Here is a 19,781-nt window from a genome sequence, read left to right on the forward strand (position 1 = left end):
ATTTTCAACTCCTTCCTCAGTCAAGCATATCCTTTTCAGCTTTGTCTACTGTCAATGGAACAGTTGTTACTCAAAGCCCATCCCTTTGTTCCTTAGATTTAATAAATCGGGGGTGACCTGCTTTTCAAAATAGGGTTTTGTGGTAATCTATTGTACAGTTTCCAGTGTAACATTCCTCTGGACTCTCCACTGTGCTCCCCTTCCCCTTCTACAAGTGGAGTACTGGAGTCCTTGCCACTTAACAGCTGCTGGGGTGTTGAACCATGAAAGCTTCCTCCTGGATGTGCTTAGTCCAATTCAGTTGAGAGTAGGTTGTTGTTTTTCTAACAGTGTAGATGATGAAGATCCCTCCTCCAACCATGTATGGGAACTAAATTACCTGATCCTGCCTGGTCATGGACTGGAGATGATCCACCAAAATGCAATTCACCCCTTCAGTTGGGGAACCCCATTCTACCATCTCCTAGAAGTAAGTTCCCAGGAGATCTGGTGTTGGAAAGGAGCTGGACCAGCCAATAAATATACTGATCAGCTGGATAACCCCCATGCTATCATCTCCTAGATGTTGGTTCCCAGGAGGTCTGGTTTTGGAAAGGAGCTGGATCAACCACCAGAAAAAGTCTGTCTGGTTTTGGATTTGAGTAAAACATCTCATTGCACTTCCCTTCCTACTGTCATTTGGATATTGGGTTCCAGTGTGACTGGTTTTGGTTGTGGATCTACACATGTGCCCTAACTAGGAAGACTGAATGGAAGGTTGTTCCATTCTGTTTCCCTTACTTGAGGGGAAGATGGTAGGGACCTTTCGTGTACCACAGACCAAACTTTAAATACCCGATGGCACCTGGTTTGGACTGAAATTGACCCAATGCATACGGTCTGACACACCTTAGCCATTCTACACCATGGGGCACATCCAACTATATGTTAAACTAATCAACTGGGAGAACCCACATTCTACCATCTTCTGCAGGTTTGTTCTTAGGAGTTCTAGTTTTGAAAAGGAGCTGGACCAGCTGGCATATTCACAGTCAAGGATGTGCTCCTCTTTTATGCCCAATTTAGTGACACATATTTTAATGATGGGCAAAGAGTATACCTGGTTTAGATGTGCTCTTCTTGTATACCCAATTTAGCAACATGTTTTCATGATAAGTGAAGAGTATACCTGGTTCAGATGTGCTCCTCTTTTATGCCCAACTTAGCAACACATATTTTCACAATGGGCAAAGGGTATACCTGGTTCAGATGTAGTGTGGTTTCCCACAACTGTGTTTCTCTAATAAGAGAAGTCACACTCCAGGGGCATTCTTTGGACACTTTCTGAAAGGTTCTCATCTGGGTAACGTTTGCACCAGTCCCTCCACCAGGTCAATGTGGGATTCTAGCTATTATGTGAGATGAGGTAAGATATTGTATTGGAAGTTAATATTTCCCTACATGGAAAATATATTTCTGATGGATATGTACCTCCTTTCACACTTCCCACCTTTCCTTTTCATTCTGGTGCTTCTTTTTTGCCTAATTTCAAAGTGAAGATTTGGTTCTACAGTAAAGAGGGAGCCAGTTGCAACAGAACACTGTGTTACTTTCCTATTTCTGGAGGGTTGTCACATGCCTATTTGCATGCTACAATGCAGTTGAACCACATCAAAACATGGGGTAGTGGGAGTTTCATGGCTAGTGGTGAGCATATAGAGGGAAGCACTGAATGAGTGGAGGTAATTATCTATCAGAAATATATTTTCAGTGTAGGAAAATATTAACTTCTGAAGGGTACTGTTCAAAGCTTTATTTATCAACAACATGAATGTGTGCAATTTGGACAACAGGTTTGATGGGTAAGAAAGATGAAATGCAGAAAATGAAGGTCCAACAACTATGCAAGAGATAGAAAATATTATTTGCAAATTACCAATTCATTTCGATCTTAAAGTTATTCCCTGCCTACTTTCTATCTTTGTGTAGGACAAAAATAATCCAAATCTTGATAAAAATATTTGGAGAAACAGATCATAAATCTAGTATCATGGTCAGGGATTCAAACTAAGTAGTTCAAAGTTAACCCTATCAAATACAATATTTCTATACTGTTTTAAAAGGATGGTATTCAACAGATGATAGGATATATATAAAAGTAGTGAAGTACCGGTGGTTGGCCCCAAATGACATAATGCATGTTTAACCCTTATAATACCAACTTCTTTTTATACCATACTTTACCATTGGAGTTCACATATTGAATAATTTTATGTTTTTGGCTGTTGAAATATTTAGTGTAATGAACTCAACAAAACTGGGTCAAATCACTCATTTTCTATAGCTTTATTTGGTTGAAATCTATAGTGCACACAATCATGTCCCATAAGTAATTTGGTGAATAAATAGAACCACCCCATTAGCAATTATTGATTTAAAGCTTGTATTAAAATATGCTTGAAATATTGACATTTTAAGCAAACTAAGAACATGAATGATGAATAATGCACCTTTTCCCACACAAACATGCATTTGCAAATGATAATACAAAAGATAGGGAGGCAAGCTAGAAAATATCTAGTCTACACATAGTGGTAATGATAATACCAACCTCAAATTAATGTCAGATGAGACGGAATATACATTTTAAAATTTTCCATTACTGATATTTTGAATTCAGTTTGAAGTTTACAAAACCAATTTTGAGTTCAGTTTCTGTTAATCCAAGTTACAAGTTCATAGCACTGATGATTAGGAAGATATGTTACATGTTCATTCTTGAAAGTTCCACTAAAGCTTGAATAGTTTAGGGTGCATGAAAGGAAAGGAAATGTTTTATGAAATAAATTTCACTGTATTTTCAGAAAGCTTGGCAGGTAACCATGATGCTCCAGTGCGATGTGTGGAGTTCTGTCCTGAAGTAAATATGATCATCACAGGCAGCTGGGACCAGACAGTGAAACTATGGGATCCACGGACACCATGTGGTGCAGGAACCTTTTCTCAGCCAGATAAGGTATGTTAATTTTAAATACTCATTTATTATATTCATATGTTATTTTTATTCTTACACCATAATTTATTAACATATACTGATAAGAACTTTTTTCTGTTATTTCTGTTACACATACAGACAGTCGTTTAGAGGAGGGTGCAAGACCAAGCAGTTTACCTTTTTTTCCAAAAATACTAATAAACTTAAGTTCAATAAACATATATCAAAAGGTATATTAAATATGGGCCTGGTACTTAAATATCAAAATTAACTTTTAGAGTTCACAGAAAAATGTATGTAGGATTACCTCGACTACATGAATATGTATATAACCACTTTTGCAGGATTAAAAAAGATTTTATTATTTATATACATAGTATAGCACATCAGGTTTAATATGTATATCACATAGTATGTGTAAAGTTGATGTATGTTGTAGGATATCATGTCTAATGTTTATTGTGTAGTATGTGTAAAGTTGATGTATATTGTAGCATACCATGTGTAATATGTATACAGTGTAGTAAATGCATATTACTTTTGATATGTATATAGTTTGGTATGTGTAAATTTGATATATATTGTAGGATACCAGATGTAATATGTATTGATAGTGTGGTATGTGTAAAGTTGATGCATATTGTAACATACCTGGTTTAATGTGTACAGTGTAGTGTGTGTAAAGTTGATGTATATTTTGTGATAGCAGGTTTAATAGGTATATAGTGTAGTTTGTGTAAAGTTGATGTATATTGCAGAATACCAGGCTTAATACATATATAGCGTAGTATGTGTATATTTTAGGGTATTAGGTTTAACCCTATTGCCATGGGCATCTTTTACTGAACATGTCATGAGGTTTTTAGTGAGTTGCTTTCAAAATTTAATAAACTACTGTTTGTTCATGTTATATTAGTTAGTATAGCATAAAATCTTAGCTAGTAATCCATATGTTAATAGTATATGAGTTTTATGTTCTTAATTTTATAAGACAATATTTTAGAAAATCCTTAATTTCCTCTATTTTGAATAATGTGACATTTTTTCCTTCTAGGCATCCTCTATTCTCTAATTTATTTACCACTCCTCTAACAAGTACAAAATTTAACATTTATTACTTATTATAATATTGTCATTGCTCAGATAAAGCATAATTTTCATAGCCTTCAATCTTGTTTGGTTACAGAAACCTCTTGCCATGGCCACCTGTCACATCCTCTCTTCCAGGATTTGTCAATAGTTCTCTCTTATGTTTAAAACTATATTATTTATAACCAATAGAAAGCCATGGTTTCCAATACGGTACCTTACCTCTGCTTACATGTATAGCTATTCTCATTCAGTGCTGCCCTTTATAGGCAAAATTGTTTTCGCATGCCACAAGCCTTGAACTCCCACATACTCCACAATCAACATGGTTCAACTGCATCTTGCATGTAAATCATCATGCGACAGCTCTCCACCAATAGGAGTGCAACACACCCTCCTGATGCATTTGACTTCCTCTATCCAATTCTACCAAACTATCAGTTCTTGTTAGGCAGTGATTGAGTGCCGATGTTTTTCACTTGTGCTCTTTTCATGTGTTAATTTCTTCTTTTTTTTTTGCCATGATAACTTTGTTTGTTTTTTTTCTTCTCGTTTTTGACTTCTTCACAATTTAAGGTGAATTCCGAAGATTGTGTTTTAAAATGTCTGCTATTATTACCACTACTTCAAGTGCCATTACTAGCTTCAGGTCTGGAGGTCTCGAATGAGAATTTTTCAGCTATCAGTTGCTGGGAGATTGATCATTGTATGAGGTGTCCTTTTGCTAACGATCACATGATATCAACAACCACTTGATAGTATTGCCTGGACTAACAACCCTTGGTCCTGTCTGAGTCTTAACCCATGCACTGATTGGTTGAAGTGAAAGAAAGAAGAAAAACAAAATGATTCAAAATTAGTAATGTATTGTGCAACCGCACCAATTCATTTCTGAAAAAAACATGAAGTCTTGTGTGCGAGTACTCAGATAGTCATGTACTTATTCTGCTCATCCCAGCGATATAGGTTAGGCCTTATGCCTCTTCTGTTTCTAAACACAGGTGAAGAACATACCCTGGATGAGATGATATGCAGTCTCCCACAGTTGTGCCTCCATGGAGCCCATGCTGTACAGTGTCACACCCCATGGGCTTCCTTTGGATGCTTGCTGGAAGGAGCACATCTAGGTAAATTTCACACTGGTCCCTCCCCTATCTCAATGTGAGGTTCTAGCTATCTGTGTATTGAAAGTTAACATTTGTTCTGTATGTTCCCATCCATCCTCCCCACTTTCCCGGTGCACTTTTATTTCTTACCTTGTCAAGAATGAGGATTTCCATGTTTGAATGTAGCTGGAGAATTTGCAGAAGGTGTGTTGCATTCCTATTGATATAGAGTTTTGCTTCTTGATACATCATCATGCAGTAGCACAAATTCACGTGTTTCAGGTGAATTTTAGGTGGGAGTTTTTACAAGGCTGGTGGCATGCAAGTCTCTCAGGCAGAAAGTATGACTTCAAGAGGTAAATAGCTATCTGTATATGGAGGTGAGTATCTATCGGAAATACGTTTTCCGATAGGGAAAATGTTAACTTTACATCAAATACTAAAGAAGTTAGTACTGTTCATTATAGCCAGTAAGGTCAGTCTAGAATAAGGTCATGAAAGATATAAAATTGGAATTAAATTCAATGTTTTTAAGCTTAAGTTAATCTTTCCAGAAATTCTGTTGTTTGTTCAAACATACAAATGAAGATCTTGCATAGAAAATATGTATATGTGATGAATAAAATACATTAATATATCAAACCAAATCCTTTACAAACTAGAAAAATGTAGAAAAACTAAATTTCTTTTGATACTTTATCATTGTGTATATGACAGATTTTAAATGTTGCAAATGTATTTTTCCTCTCACTTCCACTTCACACAGTTGTGATTATAAGGAGGTTACTGTTTGGCACATCTGTTGTGCTTGTTTTTGCTCCCCTTTTATTAATTTGGACATTAGTTTCTTCAATAATATCTGATAACTCAAACAGCTAGCAGTTTTTCAAACTATATCATTTTATATATTAACTTTAAAATGAATTAAAGTTCCATTTGAAATTGTTTTTGTATGTAATGGATCTTATAATGTGTAATAAATACTGTAAGCAAAATTCTAAACTACAGTACTTATTGACTGATTCGCTGAACACATTCATACCTGTCATTGCACTGTACTGAATAAAAAGTAGCATTGAACTTTTATATTACTAATTTTTAAAGATTATTTGACAGTTTGGAACTTATGTTCCAATTTCAGTAAAGTAGTATACTCACCTCCTTCATTATAAGACTTGAAATGGATTCAGTGATCTTTAGAAAGGTGGTAGGGATATCAAATATTTTATGCTTACATTAATGCCAAATAATTTTCTCTGTGCATGTTATATGAATTTGTGTTTGAATCAGTTATGTTACTACAGGTCATACAGGAGTAATAGTAAATTTGCTAAGCTTGTTCATAAGTGAAGTGTTCACTAAGAAACATCCTAAGTAACAAATCAATAAGCATTATTCTTTCAGTATGGGTTTGTATTTTTTATAGAAACTTTGATGACAATTGAGTTACAGTTGGGGCCCATGAAGCAAAAAATGGGCCCAAAACAAAGATGTTGAATTAATATTAATTCTAAATAAACAATAATCTGATAAAAATTATGTTTAATTAATTGAATGATACAGTATGCCAAATGGAGATGTTATTGTTTTTACAATGGCACTGTTTTCAATCACCATACTAAAGTTATAGGTTGGAGGACCTCAAAATATTTTATTCACGTCAAGGGAGCCTCGGACTAAAAAAATTTGGGAACCACTGGAGCAAACTAACACCTTCTACATTATAACCAAATTTGTATATACAGATTATATTATTAAAAAATAACAAGTTGAAATTTTCCAACAAGCAGTAATTTCTGAATAAATAGTTCTTTAAACATTTGTTTAACAACAACTAAAAGCTTGGAATGGTCTGTTCTTTCATGGTGTTCGAAACAGTAATTTCTTTCTTTCCTTTGGGATGTATCACCTGTAAATAATTAAATTTTGATGTATCAATTATTTTGAAATAACTAGTTCATGCAGTTTCCCAGCAGTTATGGGTCTTTTTTTTGTGAGAGAGTGAACTTAAGTTTTTAAGTTGATCTTATGAACAGAGACTTCAAGTTAGATATTTGGATTATATGATCCAAGTTTTTAACAATGCACAACATTGAGATGTAGGGTGATAATACATATTTTATTGATAAGATATTTAAAATATTCCTTAAATGTATAGAAGCTAGGAACATTTATATAAATTTTTTAACACTTCACACTTAACTTTTCATGGTGGTGAAAGTCCTGCAATTTAAACAGTCATATCTATATGCCAGTTACAGTGAATTTCATGGAAACCAGACTGTTTTGGAAGGTTTTTGATTCCATGATAATTAATCTGAGAGTCGTGAATATTTCTTTATTATTATGGGAGTATAAATATCCTGTATTTAAATCTCTGAAGCAACCCATAAAATGTTAGTGTAATTTGATATCATACACGACTATTTTAACTATTATCTAGACTGATTGTCATCTGTAAACTATATAAACAACAAAATAGCATGTTATGTCATTAAAAGCTCCTTGAATTTTATCATTTTGAAGATAAAAAATCTTTGCAATCTTATGATTGAAAATAATTTTACAAATTATACGACACTAAAATCTGTTGTTTCGATACCCTGCTGTGGACATAGTACAGATAGCCCATTATGTAGCTTTGCATTCAAGCCAACAATCTTTATTTACTTTAGGGCTTTTGAGAGCTTGTGTTTTGTATGATTTGCTTCTGCTGTTGATTAATTTTTAACAATTTCACAAAGTAGCAACATGTTTACATCTAGGTTTGAAAGTAATATCAAAATGATTTTTTGCATTACAGTGTAAATATCTACAATAGCAGCAAATGTGATCTTTGAGGTTTTAATCAGTACATACATTTTTCTTTAAGACTATAACGTGATATTTTATTTGATTTAAAGGTAAAGATATCTAGTACACAGTGGACCAGTAACCTGCAAAAAAAAATGTGTAACAGGTACAGAATTTGTTACTTTTAATTGATTCATTTGCTCATATCCTTCATCAGAACATTAAATATATAAATCTCCAGTAATCATGTATCTGTTAACATATGTTGTATGAAACGTTTCATTGATGTAATCATGATCTAAAAACTGTAGGTATACACCATGGCAGTTTGTGGACAGAAACTAATTGTTGGAACTGCTGGAAGAAGGGTTTTAGTATGGGATCTGAGGAACATGGGCTATGTCCAACAACGCAGAGAGTCCAGCTTGAAATATCAAACCCGCTGCATTCGCTGTTTTCCTAATAAACAAGGCTATGTCCTGAGTTCCATTGAAGGTAAGTTGAAATACTTAAAATACATTTGTTTGGTTTGTCATTATACTTGCCAACAGTGTAGTGATGGGCTCAAAATTAGTAGTAGTCTGTTAACCTGAGGCTATTAAATTTTAGCAATTTGAATAGGCTGAATGAGTAGTGAAAATTTCAGTAGATCAGACTTTCTTGTGTTTACAAAATTATTAATACATGCATCATGGCATCGAGATCCTCACTGTATTTTGGTGTTGCTAATTGTTTCCTCTATCTTGTTGTTGAAACATCATAAAAATATATTTAAAAAACTACTGAAAGCTTAGATGTCATGCTTTTTATCTGTTTAAATTCTCTGATTGGTTGTTTATCTTGTATTCTGTCAAACTTAGCTAATGCTCTCAGTCTATTGACTTGGTTGAGCTAATCTTCATTAAAAATATGAAATAATATCAATAAATAAGTGCTATAAGGTTTGTTTGTAATATCAAAGAAGTTAAGAAAGAGGAAAAAACACAGATCACTAAAACCCTCCTTAACAATAGATATTTGTAACACATGATAGAATAAAAGAAGAATAAAAAGGAAGGAAATTACAGGCATACAGACGTATTCCCCTGTGTCAGTGGTGACTGTAAATGGGGAAATAAAAAGACTAACAATAATTACAATTCAGGAGTATTATTAACCTACAAAACTCGGTAATACGAATCTATCTGCAATAGCCCATCGTGTCGGAGAGAAGCCCGTATGGTAAAATAATACTAAAGTAATAGGATTTAAGCCACGTGTAAAAAAATTTTTTTACATCCACCTCACTGATAACATTCTCAGTCAGTGTAGCATAGAAGTCACCAACATCCTCTTGAAAATAATCAAATAGTTTATTTTAGTTCTAAAGGAGGAGAATCCAAATCAAGTAGATAATACTCCTAACATTTCTATCAAGAAAACTCGGGATCGAATCCTGGCCCCTGCAAATACAGAAAGAGTTCTTTTCAGGACTGCCCTGAAGAAAATAGCAGATTAGTAGCCGAAACATAGGCTAAGAACTAATTAATATTTACTTACAAAAAAATAAATAACATATATTTATAAAAATATTACTTACTAATTAATAATCAAAGTTAACTCTTCAGTAGTCTTCCAGGGTCTTCACAGACTCCAAATATATTGTAAATATTGGTGCAGACAGATGGAAGCACGTACATGTTTGTTGTTCTCAGTAGCTTCAGTATTTGGCTAATTTGTATTAAATTGTTACACTTAGTTTAGGTGGTAAAAAGAAACAAGTTGTAATATTCAATGATCATTTATTGATTAATAGTTTATTATTATTATTATATAAATATTTTTAAATTAATTTTTTATGATGGGGTCTACTAGGACCCTGGAAAAGCGACTTTGGAAAATTTTTACAGAAGACTAACTCAGGATTAAGTGATCATATTGGCTCTAACCATGATGACAGTTGATATCCAGTTGTCAAAACCTTAACATAAGTTCTACATATCATTAGAAAGATTTATATATAGCAATGCAGTGGTGTGTTGCCATGGAGGTGAGTCATAACAGTACTGGTAACACATTTAATACATAATGTTTAGTTCATGGTAAAATTTGACCACTTGACAATGTAGTTGACACCAAAGGCAGAATTATAGCTGGAGAATATAAAGTTTTTAAAAGAGAAATATTCATAGAGGAAGCTTAATAAACAATGCAGATTCAAGAGACTTGACATTTCAGAGAAGGAAGGTATCAATGTTCTCCAAAGAAGAGGTGAAACTTGCACAGCAGAGTGTTAAGGATAGTCAGAGGCTCTGAAGCCACTTCCCAAATCAATCAGAAGTAATGTGCTTTTATCTGTATAATGAGAGCTAGGTATAGTTTCAAAAGAAAACTCTGGCCTATAAAAGCAAATATATTGAAGTTGGTAATATTTCATTGATTATAAGTTATGACTGGAAACTTTTAAAGATTTGGCTTGTGAATATTCATCAACTTCAAATTTTTAAAAGTTCCCGGCCAAAACTTATAACCAGTATCTGTTTTCTACTTACTAATCAAGTTATCCAATGCAGCTTCAATGGACATTAACTCTTTCCATATGGGCATTCTTTTCTGCGCAACTCACAAGGTTTTACTAAGGTACATTCAAAACTTAATTAAAGTACTCTATTATCAAGGTAGGTGAATAAACTTGACATTAAAATAGAACTAATAATCCAAATTTTAATATTATATAAGTTTCAAGTTCTTACTGTTGTAGGGCAAATTTTTAAAATAAGTCCTCAATTTCCCCTAGGATGAGAATTGTGACATTTGCTCTCTAGGTATTCCCTCTTTAATTTATTTACCACCCTTCTGAGATATAAAAATTTCTAAAAAAAAGATTTAATCCTAAAATTACAGACTTGTTGTTTGTACTATTCAGTACTGGTTGAGTCCATAATTAACATCATATAGAGTAATTTATTGTTGTTCTCTGGTACAACATAATATAGAAAAGTCAAAAACATAGATGGGTGAAATCACTTGTTTCCTCTGTTTTACAGAGAAAATTAGTGATCACACTTGTACATGTGAGAGCTTAATTAAAGTATAGTAAAGGTAAAATTGAAGTTCAGTATAGTTGCTTCATTGAATCATTGTCAGTTTATCTGATTGTCAATCAATTTTATATAAATATAATCTTATATCCAAGATATTTTTTAAAATAATTGAGTGTGTTATCAAGGTAGTACAGTATTGGGCCAGTTTTGTTACCTAAATTATTATGGAAAGTTTTAGTGTCAATGTACAATACAGTTTGCTTGGCAGCCAAGTAGTCAATTGTGTGTAATTTTGTGTAATATAAGCAATCAGAGACCACGTACTTCTTTAAGGCCCTCCTTGCATACCCATCTCTGAGGAAAAGAGAAGTGAAAATAGAAACAATAAACCCACCATTTATTTTTCAGGGATTCGTTGATTTTTTCTCTGAAATTTTTTGTAATGGTTCACCCTCCACTAGCTAAAGCACTCTATTAGAAAAATAAGAGTGCCTTCACTGGAGGATCCTAGCCTATCTTTACCCAAACTTAAACTTGAGCCTTCTCTATCTGTAATACTTAGGATAAAGCACAATAAAATCATATATCTTTAACCTATTGTTCCCATAGGTAATCATATAAACTTCTACAAGATCACCTCTTATCCTTTTTTCTTGAGAGAAGAGAAAGTAAGAGATTTTAACCTATCCTTGTAAGACAACCCTTCTATCCTTCGAAACAATCTAGTAAGCCCACCTCTGAACCCTTTCGAATAAGACAATATCCTTTCTTGGGTAAGGGGAGCAAAACTTTACATAATACTCCATATAAAACCAAACTAATGATTTGTATAAACAGATAATTACCTTTGACTAGTAGCTAGTATGTCCTTAAATATACCTTAAAATTCTGTTAGCTTTAATGCTAGCAACAGAGTAATGTGTTAATGGCTTCCGTGACTTGTATACCACTATGCTAAGATCCTTTTCTTCAGTCATGTTAATGAGAGTGTTCACATGTAAATTAAACATGTAACATAAACTATGATAACTGAAATGCATTACATGTACTAAGTAAGTTAGAGGTAGTTTGCCAAGTATTTGTCCAACTTACCAAGTTATTCAAATCATTCTGTAATACCTCAGCATATTCCATATAGTTACAAATACTCAAGAGTATAATGTTATCAGCAAACATTACTAATTATGCCCTTATCAATATCATTAATGTAACTAAGAAAAAGCAAAGGCCCAAGCACTGACCTATGAGGCACTCTACAAATAATAAGGATCTAATTTAACTTGTCCATTAATATCAACCTTTTGCTTTCTCTCATCCAACTACCCAGAATCCAGTCAACTATTCTTTCTGTATCCCTCAGTGATCTAATTTTTATAACTAATCTTTTGTATGGCACCTTATCAAGAACTTTCTGGTGGTGCAAGTAAAAAAACAGGTTGGCTCATGAAGGGCATAAGGGATAAAATTATATCATCTAAAGGAAAGCATCACAAATTTAAGAAATTTAAATTGAATGATATTGATGGGAGATTTAGAAGATTATAGAAGATCAATAAAGTTGTTCAAACAGGAAATTAGGACATCAAAAATGATTTATGAAAAAAAGTTGGCTGAAAATATAAAAATTAACAGTAAGGATTTCTTTAAATATATTAAGGATAAAGTGTTAGGATGGAGGTAGGAGCTTGAAGTGATGATAAAGTAAGGCTTGTATCTGATGATTATGATATGGTTGGGTTATTAAATTCTACTTTTTCTTCAAGTTTTACTAATGAAGTTTTAAGCAATATTCCTTATCTTGAACAGTTGATAGATGGAAACGAGATCGAACAAGATGATCACATTAATTCTGAGCTTGTTAAGAAAAAAATGGGAATTTTAAAGAACAATAAGACTCCTGGACCAGATAATGTTTCCCCAAGGGTTTTGAAGAAGGTTAAGGATTGAATATGTGAGCCACTTGCTACTATTTTGAATAGTGAGCAGGTGCCAGAAAATTGGAATTTGGCTAATGTTACTTCTCTTCTCAAGGGTGGTTATAAAAATTGTCCCAGTAATTATAGGACTAATTAGTCTTGCATCAGTTGTGGAAAGTCTGATAAAAGATGCCTTGCAAAGTTATCTAGAAAAGTTTAAAATTTGATTGGATAATCAACATGATTTCACTGAGGGAAAATCTTGCCTTATAAATCTTTTGACATTCTTTGAAAAGGTTATTGCTTATGTAGATGAGAGTAAAGGTGTAGATTTGGTGTATCTGAATTTTCAGAAAGCATTTGACAAAGTGCTACATAAAAGGCTTGTAGAAAAATATCTCTATAGGTGTAGTGGATAAGTTAGCTAATTGGAGAGAAGAGTGACTGGATGGAAGAAAGCAGAGGGTTGTTATATATGGGGTTCAGTCAATCTGGATTAATGTCATAAGTGGAGTACCTCGGGGCTCAGTCTTAGGACCTTTGCTCCTTTTGAGTTACATCAATGACATTGATGAAGGAATGGTCAATAGATTACTTTAATTTGCTGATGATATTAAGGTTTTGGGTGTTGCTGGCTGTGAGGATGTTGCTGATTTACAAAATGATTTAGATCATTTAGTGAGTTGGGCAAATAAATGGAAGATGGGTTTTAATTATATTAAATACAAGATAATGCATTTGAATTATAAGTATAATAAATGAAAGGGATCTTGGTATAGTGATTGATCAGTCTTTTAATTCCATCCAAGCAGTGTGCTGTTGTTAGTGGGTAGGGCAAGTAGGATTTTAGATTGTATCTACAGAAATATTAAATAGAAGTTTAAAGAGGTTATAATTTCATTGTATGGGTCACTGGTTAGGGCACATTTGGAGTATTGTGTTCAGTTTTGGGCTCCATACCTTAAAAAGAACATTGAATTGTTTGAAAGGGTTCAGAAGAGGGTTACTAGAAGGGTGCCTGGGATGGAGGAATTGTTATATGAGGAGAGGTTTAAGATATCTGAAATTGTTTTCTCTTGATAAAAGAAGAGTTAGAGGGGATGTGATTGAGGTGTTTAAGATTGCAAAGAGAATTGATAGTGTTGATGTATCATCTTTTTTTCATACCTAATGGGGAGAATTGTAGGACTAGGGGACACAAATATAAATTTTGGCAGGGTAGGAGTCTTCTTCAGCTAAGACTCTTATTTTTCTAACAGAACAGGTTGCCTTCAGATGTTGTGGAGGCAGTAAATTTAAGCGAGTTTAAGAGAAAGCTTGATAACTATATGAATGATTAGCATATAGCATGTCAAAAATGATGGGACAAGTACTACCACCCCCAACCCGTAGTATACCCTATCCTCACATTTTATAGCTAACTGAAATGAATATGTTTTACAAAATCAAGCTTGACCAATAAAAAGGCAGAAAAGTGAAGTTGAGGCAGTCAAACGTTGGTAAATTCCTTTGTGAGCCAATCAAAATTAAGATCATTCCTGAAACGAATTTGTAGCGTATTCATAGCATAATTATTGGTAAAAATCTGTTAAATTAATAACTTCTAATATTTAGAAAAGTCAGTGCGTTTTATTATCACTACGTTCCAACAATGGCTTTTTTATGTCGTGTCGCTTAGCAACAAAAATATAATATAATATTGTTATTAGTCTATGTACTGAAAGTATAAAATGAAATGTACAGACAACATAATTGGAAAAATATTTGTTGATTTCTTAATTTAGATTTTCTGTTAATTTAAAGTTTTGTTTTTTATTAAAAATATTGGTGATATAACAGAAGATAGCTTAATTCAGAAACAATTTAAGTTTAAAATTGAATTGACATTTTTACTTTCATGATAAATTTTATGCAATTGGATCTAGGCTAGATGATCCTGCACTACTTCTTTGCTTTAGGCTTATTATACCAACACTCATAAGGTTTTGTGTCCCCCCCCCCCCTCATGGTCCCTTTGCACCCCTGTCACTAAAATCATAATGGGCAGATAGTAATCGAATTATTCTATCTGGATAAATGCATTTTGGCTTTTATGACTCCTCCTATTTCAAGCGTGATGTGACATGACACACACACTGGCTTTTAAATAGGTTAGATAAGGGCTGTTTTTGAGGTTTTTTTTTATTTATTTATTTTTATATTTAATAGTTGTAGTTTAGTTTAGAAGATGGGACAGCCTAGATTGGCCAATACGCCCCTTAAAATTATGTTATGTTAACTTGGCAGTTTGGTTTAAAAACACAATTTGAATTTTATAATTTTTCAAGGCTTTAACTTTCAGTTTTTTTTGTTTTTTTTTGTCAGTTATTCTAATTCTCACTTAATTTTTCTATATTTGTTTCTACAGGAAGAGTGGCAGTTGAGTATCTGGATCCTAGTCCAGATGTCCAGAAGAAGAAGTATGCTTTTAAGTGTCACAGAATCAAGGATAGTAGTGGTATGGAATACATTTACCCAGTAAATGCCATCAGTTTTCATAATGTTTACAACACCTTTGCTACTGGAGGTTCAGATGGCTATGTCAACATTTGGGATGGTTTCAACAAAAAAAGGTTGTGCCAGTTCCACAGGTATCCCACCAGCATATCTTCACTTTCATTCAGTACTGATGGCACTGTCTTGGCCATTTCATCCTCTTTTTTGTATGAACAGGAAGATGTCAAAGAAATTCCACCAGATGCCATTTACATCAGGAATGTAACTGACCAAGAAACTAAACCAAAATAAAGCTGACATTTTTCATTACTTGAAATTTATTCAAGTAATGCACCTCCTGTACCTTGTACAATGAATGAAATTTTTAAACATTTCATTCTTTCATTTTATAGTCAACAAAAAAAAAAGCAAATTGCCCAAGAATTAAAAAAGTTTTATTTAACAAAATATACACATTAATACATTAAGTGTGTTGAAAATGTTTTAAACATCATAAATCAGAAGCCATGAAAAAAAAAATACTATGTTATGAATATTTCTTTTTTTTAGTATAATAAACATTGATTTTAAATGTCTCTCTATTTTATTTTGCTGTAATAGATATAGGTATGTTTAGTTACACACAGGTTTTTAATATTCTGTTAGTTTTCTAAGATATGTTTTATTTAAAGAGATAAGCAGTATGTGAGATGAAAAGAAAGTTCTAAATGGCATTTCTGATTGGTGCCTTTGTTGGCACGTGATCCTTAGTCCTAATAAAACTCAAACTAATACTTTTTACTGCTATAAGGAAAATATTTCAAGAAATTCTTGCAAATTAAAATTTCCCTAAATGTCTTTTCATCAATCTTGTCAAAAACTAGTAAATTTCTGTGTATAAGTTGTCACCAAAGGCTAACTTGGTGACCTCATGTGTATGAAATTATTATTAAAAAAATAGGTTTCTTCACAAAATCTTGGCATCTCATCATGGTTGCATAACATCCTCCTTTCAGTTTAGTTATTTATTAGACCTCTAATTGAATACAGTTGCATGACCACTTCCCCATGTTCAATTTTATGTTTAAGAAGCTAAAAAAAAACAAGGTGTATAGTCACAAAGTGAGCTTACCATTTACCAGTCCACAAATTCACTACAATCAGCCAATAATTACTCCGGAAAAGCTCTAAATAATGGTTCATTAACCAAACAGTTTCTCACCTTAGCTGCCACACCTAACTTTTGAAATAAATACAAATCTACGCGTATATTGACAATGTAATTTCATATGTGAAGTGCCAATATGCACATACATCATTATTTAATTTTTTAACACTATACACTTACTGCATATTTTCACTTGTTTTTAAGTCACACCAGTTTTTGTGACTCTTTATAATGAAGTTTATGTTGCACTTTTTTCATCTATTTTTGGCTATGAAATTAAGTTTTTATTAAAAGTGCATGGTTCAACATCGATCATGGTCCACAAAGCCTGGGGCCAGTAGAAATTGCGGTTTTACTTGTTACAACATAACACCAGCTTAATTGTGCCAGTTGACTTTTTGAATTAAAAGTGTACAGTACAGAGTATGTATTTATACATACAACTGCCATTTCATTAACCCCATAGAATGAGCTAGCATCCTTAAAGACTAAGGAAAAAGAAATAAAAAATTCCTTTTTCCTTTTAATGTTCTGCACTCAGGTAATGAGTTGACACAAACTCTCCCGCTGCACATCATATTTGTACGATCAGAATCTGGCCATATGCAATGATATGACAGTGAAAAAAATGTTATGTTTCTTGTTAGTTTCCCAGACTTGCTGATAAAACTAGCAGCTTCTTTTTAGTGGGAATTCAGCATTTTGTTTACACTATTATTCAGGCTCACAATAAGCATAGCAGGTGCCTGTCTGCTGTGACTTGAGCAAATAATCCACAAGATGCCTTGATACAGCACATGGAAGCTGGACAAAGGGAGCAACCATTGTTTTTCACTTGTTTTATTTCTTGACTTAACATCAGTATCTCAAAACTAAAATTGTCCATTAAAAACACTAGCTCAGTAGCTAAAAGGGCCAATAGCTAAAACACTAAATGTAAAACTCTGAAGATACTTTTTTTGTGGTCTTGTTCATCCTCATGCTTTAACTTGAGATTCAAACACATCACAAAAGTAGGTTTGAAACAAAAGTCTTTATGTAATTGAATAATAAACTTATTAACAGTTTCAAGTTTTTTTAGATATTCTTTTATCTATTATACAAGGACATTGTAATTACACTTCAAAATTTCTTTGGTTGAAACATTTAAAATCTGCATAAACAAGAAATGACAATAACATGAGTTTACATTTTACAAGTTGTTTAGCAAGATCATATCGAAGTGTCTTTTTAGACCTAATGAAGTGAACAGTAGGTATAGAATAGTTAAGCCATCTACACAACAAGTATTGTTAAGCAATGTTATTGATTTAAAAAAAAATGGATATGTACATCATTTAAAGAACATTCCATTAGCCCAGATTACTTTTTTTTATCTTGTATGTTACCAAACTGAGTAGGAATGATTTATAAGTATTAAGTAGAAAAGTTATAAATAATTATGCAATTTCAAGTGGTCAACTTCAGGAAATGCTTTAGAATAAACATTGTGTAGTAAATAAACTTTATCTTGATTAGCCACCACTAAGGAGGGGGACCTAAATCCTGACCTTTCCTAAGCTTCAAATTTATTGCAGATATTAATTCTTATCATTGCAGACTTTCTTTCCAGAAACTCTTAAAAACTGTAAATGAGAACTATTCTTCTTATTTGATGACAAGGAACCCACTTTGAGACTAATGTACCTGATGATGACAAAAACTTGTCAAAATGTCGTACATTTGCTGTTATGTTAAACTTATATTAAAGTTTTTTCTTCATTACCCATTCAAGCCGTCTTTATGCATTAATATTCTTATTTATTTAAATAAAATGTTTTGACCATTGCTTATCACTTTCTTTATCATAATGTTTTTCTTTACATGCTTATTCAAGTTTAATCTACCTATAGCCAGACAAATGTCAGTGTTCTTGGTCAGATTAATTAGGTATTTGAACACAGGAAACATAGTTGTAACTGATTTTAAGTTTAAAAATTATATTTTCTTCACTCTCGTGAAATCTTTTAAATATGAGATTTCAATAATGTCCAGTCAACTTCAGCTCCCAGCCAAAGGCAGAAATCTTGTACTAATACATAGTGTGAAAACAAAATGGTAATAAGTCTTAGTGAACATTTATATTCACACATTTTGCTATTTATTTTCTAGTATGTTTCTAAGACCAATCAGGAAAATAGGTTGCAATGATGATGTATTAAAGACATTTTACAAGTGAAATCAGTAACTTACTACAGTTTATTTATGAACAGGGTGTCTATGTGATTGCTTAACTGGATGAAAGTCTGGCTCACTTGTGTTCAACCCATCCTTTCTCTGAAAGGAGATTGCATGTGAATGACAACAGCTATTCACAAAAATTGTCTGTATTACAGATCTTAATAAAAATCACTTTTGTTTTTATTTATATGCACGTTTATGTTGTATAAATCATTACATGGAATCTAAATCTAAAGTTTGTTTCAAGACTAACCATTTTTATACAGTAGAACTTTTAAACTATAAATATTTTTATTTAGCATTCACAGAACGTTTAACTTTATGTTATCCTGCTTCATTCTTTAAAGTATTGCCAAAAACTGTATTATTATATTTGTAGTTGTACTATATAAGAATTAAATTAAGGTATCAAACAGAGCTCACATAAAGAATTCAAATCAAAATAAAAATTGACTTGCTTAAGCCTCAGAAATAGATAAGTCAAGACATATGGGTACATTTAAGCTCTGACCTTCAAATATTAATGCAAGTTAAAGAAATGTAAAACTATCTTATTGAATTCTAGTAAAGAAACAGAAAAGAACTAGTTGAAGTTGGTGAATCTGTATAAAATGTCCAAGTTGAATTCAAGATACAGCAGCAGCAAACTATCTACAAGTTAGATATTTTTTTCATATTTTATGATTTTATAAATACAATATGACATCATACTTGATTCAGACAACAGACATTGTACAGAGCATGAACTATATTTGTGAAGTTTCAAATCACTGACTTTGAAAGCTGGTTATCTTTTAGTGATACTGATGATAAAGATGTGGAGCCCAAACTAATGGGGGCTGGAAGTTATTACAGATTTATATGTGAATTCCAGTTCTTCAGTGTTTGACTTTGCACCACAGTTTAAAAATATTCAACCTGTAGAACTTGAAAATTTAAGCTTATCTCTGGAATATTTTCAAGTTTTCACCTTCCTGTATGCTTGCACCAACAAAGGATTGAGTACTTTATTAGTAA

General features: G+C 32.7%; 1 protein-coding gene across 3 annotated transcripts in view; it reads left to right on the top strand.

The window, feature by feature from the left end:
• LOC106457502 (mitotic checkpoint protein BUB3-like) overlaps nucleotides 1–18,951 on the top strand; it is a 37,437-nt gene extending 18,486 nt beyond the window's left edge. For all 3 annotated transcript variants that reach the window (XM_013916928.2, XM_022383466.1, XM_022383467.1), the window contains exons 4-6: nucleotides 2,844–2,995; nucleotides 8,274–8,457; nucleotides 15,309–18,951. In XM_013916928.2, coding sequence (XP_013772382.1) covers nucleotides 2,844–2,995; nucleotides 8,274–8,457; nucleotides 15,309–15,688 — 716 coding nt within the window. In that variant the 3' untranslated portion in view covers nucleotides 15,689–18,951. The remainder of the gene's footprint in view (nucleotides 1–2,843; nucleotides 2,996–8,273; nucleotides 8,458–15,308) is intronic.
• The last annotated feature ends 830 nt before the right edge of the window (nucleotides 18,952–19,781 follow it).

The sequence above is a fragment of the Limulus polyphemus genome, unplaced genomic scaffold, assembly GCF_000517525.1.
Source record: "Limulus polyphemus unplaced genomic scaffold, Limulus_polyphemus-2.1.2 Scaffold339, whole genome shotgun sequence".
NCBI lineage: Eukaryota > Metazoa > Arthropoda > Merostomata > Xiphosura > Limulidae > Limulus > Limulus polyphemus.